At 40.7% G+C, this 10908-nt stretch overlaps 1 protein-coding gene and 1 long non-coding RNA gene across 2 annotated transcripts; both read right to left on the bottom strand.

Annotated features, from left to right (window-relative positions):
• Positions 1-1385: 1385 nt before the first annotated feature.
• On the bottom strand, positions 1386-2318 carry LOC140343165 (uncharacterized). Its single transcript, XR_011923268.1, has 2 exons — positions 2256-2318; positions 1386-1851 (listed from the first exon to the last, which is right to left on the bottom strand). It is a non-coding gene; the product is annotated as an uncharacterized lncRNA (long non-coding RNA).
• Positions 2319-3251: 933 nt separating this feature from the next.
• Positions 3252-10320, bottom strand: SPINT2 (serine peptidase inhibitor, Kunitz type 2). The gene is made up of 5 exons (XM_072429707.1): positions 9691-10320; positions 5337-5507; positions 3855-3914; positions 3525-3686; positions 3252-3418 (listed from the first exon to the last, which is right to left on the bottom strand). The coding sequence occupies exons 1-5, from the start codon at positions 10040-10042 to the stop codon at positions 3267-3269; spliced, it is 897 nt and encodes a 298-aa protein (XP_072285808.1). The 5' UTR covers positions 10043-10320; the 3' UTR covers positions 3252-3266.
• Between the last annotated feature and the right edge of the window lie 588 nt (positions 10321-10908).

Below are 10908 nucleotides of genomic sequence, written 5' to 3'. Positions count from 1 at the left end.
AGAGCAAATCAGTTCTGTCCTGCATGCCTGTGGGTGACTCCAGAAGGATTATATCCAAAGCAAGAAATATTCTTCTGGCTGGGTGAGAGAGGATAAGGATCGCTGAACATTATTTCCAATCCTTAGGAAGGCAAAACGCTTTTTGTTGTCCTGTAGGTTATCTGTAATATATTTATGTTTAATTTTACAGGTCTGCTGTTGCATTACATCACTTGAAAATCAATGTCTTTACAGTGCTGGTTGGTAACAGTGATTTTTGACTCATAAGTCACCACTATAGCAAAGCCCTAAAACCAATCCTGGCTAGTGTGGCAGGCTGTAGCCAAATAAACAGTGTCATGTGCAAAGGAAAAACAAAATAAACTATCTTCCAAGTATTATAAGATGAACCAGTAACCAGATATAACCAACAAATGTTTTATTTCTCCATATTACCAGTGCTAGATCCATAAAGATTACCCCTGATTAATCCTAAAGCTACATACATTGTTTTCCGGTCACATAATATACATTTAGATTTTTTTTTTTTTTTGGAATATTATTAAAAATCTATAGTCAAGCCAAAGATCAGGAGTGCTCATGGATTGATGGCAACCTACTGTCTCTAGGATGTCAGTAGGTTTCAGCAAATTCATAAAATGAATATTGGTTTAAAACAAAATTGGACATCCTAACCTTTTTTCAGGTATACCAAGAAAATAAAGATTGCAGTAAACTTGGTCTTAGAAGGTGCAGGCAATCTATCTTGATAAACAAAGATGGAGAACATTAGGTCCATGGAAATTTCATCTCATATACAAATTGAAAACAGGCTTTAGGTTGTGGACAAGATACTTAAGAACAATCTCCCACCACAAAGAAACAATCTGTAACTTATGATCCAGCTAAGTCTATTTGACCAGCACTTACATTTGCATTATTCTTGCAATAATAGGCTCAAGCACTTTTACTGGAATCCCTCCCTTGCCCAGCAGTAGTAGGTGCCAGTCATCTAACCCTAATGGACAATGACCATCTACAGGCAGGGTGAGGCATCCTGTAGGCACTGCAAGACCAAATCAGATAAATTGCCTGTGATGTAACTTTGTGGGCACTACATGTGTACTTGCAGGAGTGTTTTGAAATTCAGTTTTATCATGGCTGATCAAAAAAATGGTCCTCATAAGAAAAAAGTATTTGCAAAATCGATTTAAAAAACATTCTCTAGATCTCATCATACATAGACCTGAGTGGTGCAGAAAAAAGGTCTGCAGTTGTTTAATCTGTGGGTTATGGTTAAAGGCCATCTGTTAGATCCAGGTATACAACCCAGCCCATAATAAGAAGCTGGGTGATCTTTCATATTACAGGAATTATAAAGCACATACTTTAGGAAGCCACACAAGCAGATTTAAACATTTTAATAGAGGTACACAAATCAACGTAAAAGAAACTTGCTGAAATAAAACGTTCCCACAGGAAAAATGCAGTTTATTAAAAAGTTTAGAATGTATAAAATACCCCTACAGACCTTTTTCTAGTTGAATTTATTTCTGGCTCAATGACATTCCTCTCTCAGCTATCATATTTTGCTGAAACATGCTTCCTTGGAGTGACATGTAAAAGTTATACAAAAAACAGCAACCTTGTGCTAGAATCTATGTTACAGCCATGGAGTGTTACAGCCTCCTGGAGTGGCACTCTACAGGGTGTAGGCGCTGTTCATCAGACATTCTTTGTCATCAATAGGGTTCCACATGGCTCGCATATTAGAGTTCTGCTGATTTTTCTTGGACATCTTCACGAAGAAGACGATCATAACGCCCAACAAGGAGGCAGCCATTAGTGCAAGAAGGATAGGAAGTACAACAGCTGTTAAGGAAATGTACAGAGTTAGTTATTGCATGAATAGCCTGGTCTGCTCATGTTAAAAAGCGAGAGCCTGTCCCATTTTATCAGCAATGGCACACGGCACCTGGTGCTTGGATGAAGCCATTCTTATTATCCCACTTACATGAACAATAACAATGAACTCCATCTGGCCTGTTCACTTTTTACATGTATTCAGTCAAGCACAGATGGCAGACCCTTGGCCCACAGCTTTAGAAAACAAATCCACACTGGGAACTTCTACAGTTTTATCCTAACTGGTTCCCTTTAATTGCACTGAAAAGTTTCTTTTTTTATATATAAAAGGCCAGGGCAGAGCTTGTATTACCAGAAGCATATTGGTGCATTTCCTGTGTACATGTTCACATGAGAGATCTTAAACTCACCTGTTAGTGGGCGATGAATGACATGATGATCTGCACTGCTGTCATCATCTTCTGCAATACACAAGACAAGAAGTGGTGTTACTCTCAGCTACAGACATGACTGTGATACAGATCACACCTAAAATACTCATCATCATCATCTAACTTCATATACTACTAATGGAAGACACCATGTTGTAGCTACAAGCAGGCTGAGATAGCAGCTCTTAGGCCTCTAAACCTATATAAACATCACCTTGGGCAGCCCCTATGTAAGCAAGTAGGGAAGAGGAAGGAAGGTATATCAATCCTCTGGTTTATTAAAGTAAAACTAAAATCCCAATTTTAAAAAATGTTGGATCAGCTGGGGATGTTTTTGCAGAAAATACCTTAATAATAATAATAATAATAATGCTTACCAATAGGAATTCCCAAAAATGAAAAAATTCCCCTTCAATTTAATGGAGCAAGCCTTCCTATATAGTATGTTATGTAAAATGAAGACACTGAATTTTGTGGATGTAGCATCAACTTATCATGAACAGTTTGTGTTTATTTACATGGATGGGTTCCGTACGTCAATTTGAGAGAACAGCTATTCATGGGAAGAAATGGGGATTTTGTGGTAGCAAGAAGCAATAACATATTGTTATTGCTTCACATAATCTCCCTGACTTTTGTTCCCACATCATGTTGTTGGGTCAATGTAAGCAAAGAGAGGAAGACTTTTGAAACCGATAAGTTTATTACCACGTATTTGTAAAATGTTGGCATCCTATGCTGCAGTTCTCATGTCACTAACTGTGCCTTGGAGGAGCTCACAATCCTAATTGAGACTTGGACCATACAGAGAATGGAGAAGTTTATCTTCTCATTGTGTTACCAAACAGCTAGTACTCCCAGTATTGTCATGTGTTAAGAAGGGGAGTAACACGCACACCCAAATCTGGATTTATTTTTCCTACGAGCAGCCAAATGAAGAGAAGATGTGATACAGAAAATCAACTGGTAGGTTGCCATTGTAGTTTTTTTTTACCACAATACACCTCCTATAACAACAACCCAGCTGTGCTTTCCTCTTTTACCAGTCAGTGCAATGTCCCCTTTACAGATAACAGAACATAACATACCCTGGAAGTTTCCAGCTTTGGGGGCCTGGACCCGAGAAGGTTCCGGCTTCTTATCTGCAAAAAAGAAGAAATGGCATTAGGTAGATGGACAATGGTTATTGGTTCAGGAAAGAAGAACAGACAGAACAGAACAAGCAGATTGCAAAGTAACTTGACTCACCAACACAATTGTTAACACACTCATCTTCAGACCTGTGGTTGTTCTTACTGCCACCGCAACCACCATAGGTAAACTTGCGGCAGGACTGCAACTCAGAGTCAAAGTACCATCGTGGGAAAGCAGCTCGACACCTGCCAGTTACAGGTGGGCCTGAGCAGATTTCTACAGAGGGAAAAATTTGTAAAAGATGACTCAGAAATGACAAATGAGCACTAGAAAATGTGTGCAATTCCCACCTGACCGACAATACTTTGTAAAATAAATGCACAGACTGATGTAACAGAATAGTACCATGATTGAATAAATATGTTGAGACAGCATTGGACTAACCTGAAGTAGATGTTTCAGCCACCAAGCGTTCAGGACTAGGGTTAGCTTCAGCCTCTGTCGCTAAACAGGGAAGAAAACATTTACTATGTGATATACATGACCAAATTATAAATAAGCAAGCAGCTAAACACAAGGTAAAATACATGTAAATGAGTGGATTTACCTGCAAAATACCAACCCACAGCTTTGTATTGGCTTTAGTCTTCTTATGGCTAAGTACACACGTGCACTGGTTCTCGTCCGATAATCGGCTCAGGGCTGATATCGGACGAGAATCTTGCGTGTGTATAGTGCTTGTTGTCCATTGTCTGAATGACCGTCCAGGTCACGAGCGATCGTAATGGAAGTGTACAACACTCGTTCATGCAGTCATTTGAAAGGATTGTGGAAGATCCTTTCCAATGACAATTATTGCACGTGTGTACGTAGACTTATGTCCTTTCTTTTTAATTGCCATTTAGGAACTAAAGCTAAAGGTTTTGGGAAGGGTTGTGACACCTGTTACCATTTCCCCAGTAGGGGGATTTCATTTTATTGTTTGTCTCTGAAAACACATAAAGGCAATGGAAATCTCCCCATAGTGAGGGGACTCCTCACCATCACAAAAAATGTGCATTCATTGGGAGACTTCTAGTCCACTATTCTTGTGGTAATTTTGCACTCCTTCCCCCACGGTTTATACCAGTAGCAAGGGTCCATATGAAGAATTTCTTAACAAAGAGAAAGCAATAAAAACCTAATGGTGATTCTATACAAAAAACAAAACAAATTGACTGGAGTGAGGATACAACTTAGTAACCTCCATACTCTTGGTCAGTGACAGTGGGAGAGCACGATATCACCATATGGAGCATGTCCCTATTGCTGGCATTACTTTTCCCTGTCCTGATGTGCAAATGATGACAAATGACTGATCTTTAGACAGAGATATGTACTATGTACACTAGTTTCATTTGGATGAAAAAAAAAAAACTTTTTTTCCTGACTACAGATAACATAGATGTTATAGATAACAGATGACTATAAGATAACATATCCCTTCATATCAATAACATAAGGGTGGGGGATTCAATAGTCAAAAGGGAGAACTTTGCTGGGCCGAAAATAGGACATAATAGTGCATAGGAAGTATGTTAGCACACAAAAAATATCACAAGCCAACAGATTTATAGCAGAACCTCTGTACTTGCACAAGACACAGGGAAATGTGCGTTTTTTTTTTTTGTTTTTTAAGTTTTTTAAGTATGGTATTACTTCCTTCAAAATTCCTTTTTGGACAGCTATGTTACCAAAACTGTTGTTTTATACAATGTATACATGTGAAAATTTTGAAGCCATTGATTCCAACTTACATATAGCAGTTTCAGGCGTTTTACCATTATCAGTGATACAGAAAGAGGTCCCTTTACACTATATCACCAATATTGGACAAAAGACTGTTGGGCAGCCCGACTCACCCCATATAGAACACACAATCCTCACCTTTCACACCACTACATTTCGCCATACACTCCTCCTCTCCCGGGTGATTGTTCAGGTTTACTGGGCAGCCTCCATAGGTGAAGTTTCTGCAGGTCTCCGTCTCTGGGTCGTACCACCATCTTACAAAAAATGCCCGACATGGCCCGGTTTCACCTTTGGTGAGGCAGAAATCTGGAGAGCAGAATGAAAGTATAACATCAGATCCAATGACCACTAGGGGCGCTCACAAGCCAGTTATAAATATCAGGTACGCGTGTGCATTAGCGGGGACAATGGATCAATATTATATATATATATATTTATTATCTGAAAGTGGCTAAAAGCATATGCAGGCACATGATCTGGCTAGGAATAATTTACCTAGACATTGGGTCATCTCATGTCTAGGAGTACTTTACCCTCTTATTATTTTGTCTCAACATCTGATAAAGAAAAATCGCATGGATGTGAAAGAAATTAAATAAAATATAGCACAGCAAAAATATGCACTTACTTTTAAATTTAAATAAAGTAATTGCTGGTAACAATATATGACAGAATTTCTCTAAATTAAAAGAATTGACCTTGGTAATCATGAAGCAACCACAGTTCTAAATCACTAGCGGGTAGAATGTAAAGGTTTATTGAAATCCATTATAGAAGGAAGAAGTACAAAATGGCTACAGAGTAACCAACTCCACTGTAGAATACACACAAACACGCTTTATTCTCTTCTTCCTCCAATAGTCTTCTAACAGGTTTGTTTTTATTTTTAAACCTGTGTTGGAATTCTGTTTAACTTGTTGCCCTGTCTACTGTATACATTAACCTATACACTGACACACCCAACACACATACAGCAATATTCTGCAGAAAAATATTTATACACCCTAGTTTTATGGGTTTATTTGCTCTGCGGATATTCAGTGTTTACAAGTCGTCTCCAGTACCTGAACACAGCAACAAATCTAGAAAAGTAAAACATAAGAAAACCCTCTGGTAATAGATTATGTATGGAAGGCCTGGATAGGGCTGAGCAACCCAGAAAAGAAGAGCTTTGGTCCAAAATCTGCGTGGGTCCTTTGCTATTATACATCACATTCCGTATTCATTGCTGCTAATCCTCATTCTGTATACCATGCTGTATATCCTTTATGCTGCCAAGCCTTACTCTGTTCTACATTTCCTTTTCCAGTATAGCATGTTGTGTGTCCCCTATTTCACAACACCCATGATGTATGCTCTCTATTCCGCAACATTTCATGCTGAACATTCCCTACTTAACAAAGCCTAATGCAGGATACAATTCTATTTATTCCCTATTTTGCAATGACGAGATTCCATATACATGCAAAATGTTTTCCTTTTTCGCAAATTCCTCACAGTAGGTTTTCTACTCTTTACCCCACGTCATTTAGTACAGCATGCCGTATATTCCCTGTTTTGTACCTCCGCCTCACTCCATATACTATGCTGTATAATACCACCTCTGCACTATATTATAGGGTCTCGCGATTTCTAGTTATCATCCCTAAACCAGATGCCCAACTATTCCAAAAGTCAAAGCCAGCATTTCTCAACCAGGGTTCTTTCAGCATTCCTTGAGCAATTTGTGCAAAAAGATCATTGGTGTCAGGTTAAATTGACCTATCCGAAGGCTAGGTCTATCCACCATGCTAGTGTACTGTGAGCTGCGGATATAGTAATTATAGCCGGGGTTCCCTGAAGACCTGAAAGGTATTTCCACGGTTCCTCCATACCTTTGCAGCCATTCGTGAGATTTCATGGAATGATGAGCAAACTCTGGTCAGCGTTTTATAAAGTTGATGCATGCAGTGCAGTATTGTTATAAAAGGTCATAACAAAATTCTGTTATTCATGGTCTGAAAGGGGAAAAGAAACTAAAAATTTCTGCTAATCTACAGCACAATCACACATGCAGAAGAGGGGGAAAAATGTTAATGTTCCCTTCAACAAATAAAGAATTAAACAGTACAACCTTGACAGCAAACATTCCAACAGACATGACTAGAAAACACAACAGCCAAGCTTATGAGAGAATAGTGGAAATGTTGGGACCCGGGATGATCTCCAGATATTGGGAGTATTACAGGAAGATCATTAGAGAACACAGAACATGGAAACAATAAAGTTTGTCATGCAGGGTTTAGCTTCCTCTAGCCTTGCATGGTTACAGGGAGGTCATGGAGGACCAGGACTCTCAGAACCTTTACATTTGGGGAAAGCAAACAAAAGATAAAAAGGTATTTGTAGGTTTAGATAGAATGAAGGATCAAAGACAACAAAAGGATCAGACAACACTACTGCTGCAATAGCCTGTAACAATAGCAAACACAGACACAAGTACTCTGACCACATCTTCCCTATTCAGTTTCCTCCAATGTTTATATTCAGATGTGGATTGTAGCTGCAGTGTCCTGATGCCCACGTTCATGTGATTTAGAAAGCTTGGGTTAACAGGAGGTGTATTAGTCATCTTGTTTTGTATGTATTTCATGGTGTTTGTTTTCATGTTTTGAGATCATTCTGTATTTTGCGCCTACCTTTCTCTTATAGTTTAATATATGATTTCTTTGTGATCCTGCTTTGTTGTATACTTAAAAACTTTAATAAAAATTAACATTCAAAAAAAAAAAAAAAAATTGGGTTCCTGCTAAAATCTCCATGTGTAATGTGAAGGGTGCAAAACATTTCAAATTATTGCCAGATACATGCATGACAAATAGCCTTGTCTAATTAGTGGTGACTTGACGTATTCACTGGGCACTCTAGAACATGCAATAAAAAGCATTTCTGAGCGTGCGCTCATTGTACAACTATGTTTATTGTTTGCACATGATGCAGGTATGTGGCAGAGACACTGATCATCCAGATCTTCCAGTACTGGTCAGATGTATGTACGGCCTTGTGAGTAAAGCTCTGGACACACATCAGATTTCTGTAACTGGAAAGGATTCTTTATGCTTCCAGTGATGGGAAAATGAGCGAGCACTGTACACAGTGCTGTTCTATTCTATAGAGAAGTGAGGTGAGCAAGTGGCACCCCAAGTGAGGATGACCGCTGGGTCCACCAGGACATATTGATGAGTGGATTGGAGGACCACTGTACACATGCTAGATTTTTGCCCAAACAATCACAAGTATTTGTCTCAGGTGACAATAATCCAAGGCATTGTACATCCAATCCCAATAGCAAAAGGTGCTTCCATGCACTGCCACATTGGATTCATCTAAAAAAATAAAAAAAGAAAGAAAAAATGCTACTCGCCTAACCCTGTTCCATTGCAGGGTTCCACTAGCTTCCTTTTTTAATTTTTACTCCTAATGATCATTGGCTGTGCCAGGAAGATGTAGCTCCTGCGCAGTGGAAGCCGAGATTACTGTGGCAACCAATGCAGAGCTGCGCACATGCACGTAAAAAAATAACCACCTGCCTGATAATGGCTTTTTCATGGGGGGACTTCCTCCTTAAGAAAAGGCAACAGTGGGACTTTTCTGAAAAGGAGATAAAGCCTGAAATAAACAGATTTGCCTTTTCATCAAACAGATAAAGCCATTGTTACACCAGCAGACCATAATAGATTAACATTACTCTCAATCATCAAACAAGAAGTGGGGAGAACGCAGAGTGAATTGTAACCAGACTCGGGGCTATCCTTGTCATATCTTCTAAATACACAACATAAATACCACAACACAAACACATCCCAGATGTCTGACCATACAGGAGGGGTTGTCCTCCTCTGGGGTGATCACATGTTCTGGCTCTGGGGTAAGGTAAACCTGTCCTATCCCCGCAGTACATTTTTCATTCCTCCTTCTGCATCCATAAAGCCCCTAATTCTGCCCCTCATGAAATCCTTAAACCAAGGAAAGTGCATTTAAATAGAACTAAAGTTATAAAATAAAAAATAGCAACCAGGGGCAGGCGGGGGACCGAATGAGGAACACGGGGGGGGGGACACAGGGGCTTCCAGAGGCCTTGTACCTTGCCCCCAGGGTAAAACGAGGGGTTAGAACCTCTGTCAGGTCCTCAGTGCTGTCTGCTGGACAGATTCATGGGTTCTCCTTTTTCCTGGTGACAATATTCATCAACCACACGCCAAGTAAAGCAAATCCCAAGTATTAAGTTGTCACTAAAACAGGAAGTAAAGAATTTTCCCCTTGCTCCAGATTTAATAGGGGAGATTTTGACTCACTTCCTGTTGTGTCAGCAGGACAGGAAGTGAGGGACATATCACACAGACAACAATAAGTTGTTAACCCTTCAGAAATCTTTTTGTACTGTTTATAGTAACCTAAACAACACTATGAGGTGCTTTGTGACCCCAGACCCCCCATGCACCATTATTACCTTCTTGCTTTGGTGGGACCCCCGCGTTGACTTTCCTGTAGGATCTGGCGTCCTCTTGTGCGGTCAGATTACACATGTTGAACTCCTTCACACTGCAGCGGACGAGGTGACACTTTTCCTTTGTCCACACGGCCAGATCGCAGTTGCTGGACCCGCAGCATTGACGCCAACAGGCCTCATCTGACTCCACATCCTCCATCACCTCCAGGACCTTCACACCAAGAGCACTAGGAGCCTCCAGATCCACCAAACTAAAGCCCTCCATTACCTCAAAACCTGGACATGGCATTTCTGGGTCTGCCAGTGCCAATGGGATGAGTAATAGGAAGAACTCGAGGAACCGGACCGCCATTGCTGAGATCTCCGCCTGGGCGGGGTTGATTGATAACGTCACTTGAACTCTCGTAAAGTTAACGAAACCCTTCGCTGTCCGGGCTCTGAAAACAAAAACCGTGCGCTCCTCCTCCTCCTCTGTAAATACTCGACAATTAGTCTCTGGGCACCCCTACTTTCTTAGTACAGATGATGACCGGCTCTCACATCCCTCACAGACCGTGTTCCTCCCGAGTCTGCACGTACCTCACCCGGGATACCGTGTTTCCTTAACAAACCCCGACCACTACTGCGACGTCACCACAGGTAAATAGAAAGCGGGCGTGGCCTTCTCTCCTTCCCCCTCTCTCCCAGTCATCGCACAGGTGAGGTGGGCGGGGCCTCACATTGTCTTCCTGTTTACCTCAGACGCCTCAGCCCTCTCCCGCCTTCCTGGCAGGGAAACTGGTTTCTGGTGGCCGGGGGAAGTTTCACTGTCCCAGCAGGGCTGTCATTAGTCAGCAGGAACACAATGGCGTTCTTAACACCTAGAGCAGTGTGTCACACGGTCCTTCCTGTCCGTCATTCATTAACTGTGTGGACTGGGGGGTCATTATTGAGGGCATAATGTGTAATCAAAATTTAGACAGGATTAAATCACCCTCTTGAGTGGGCGAATTATCATTGGTGGTCACACAGAAAGGCAATGTGTAAGCCATGGCAAATAATCATTCATGATTCATTATCAAGTATTATATGAAGTAACGCACCATTGCTCTATGTAAAGTCATTTATAAACATTGAAATAAAGAGAACTCATTAAAAAATCCAATAGGACCCTCGACGCCCCAATTTCCTTCCTCCTATTGCAGATAGGGCACTGGGCACCGCCATCTTCTGGCTTCT

The sequence above is a fragment of the Pyxicephalus adspersus genome, chromosome Z (genome assembly GCF_032062135.1).
Source record: "Pyxicephalus adspersus chromosome Z, UCB_Pads_2.0, whole genome shotgun sequence".
In the NCBI taxonomy this organism is placed as follows: domain Eukaryota; kingdom Metazoa; phylum Chordata; class Amphibia; order Anura; family Pyxicephalidae; genus Pyxicephalus; species Pyxicephalus adspersus.
This window is presented reverse-complemented; position numbering and strand designations above follow the sequence as displayed.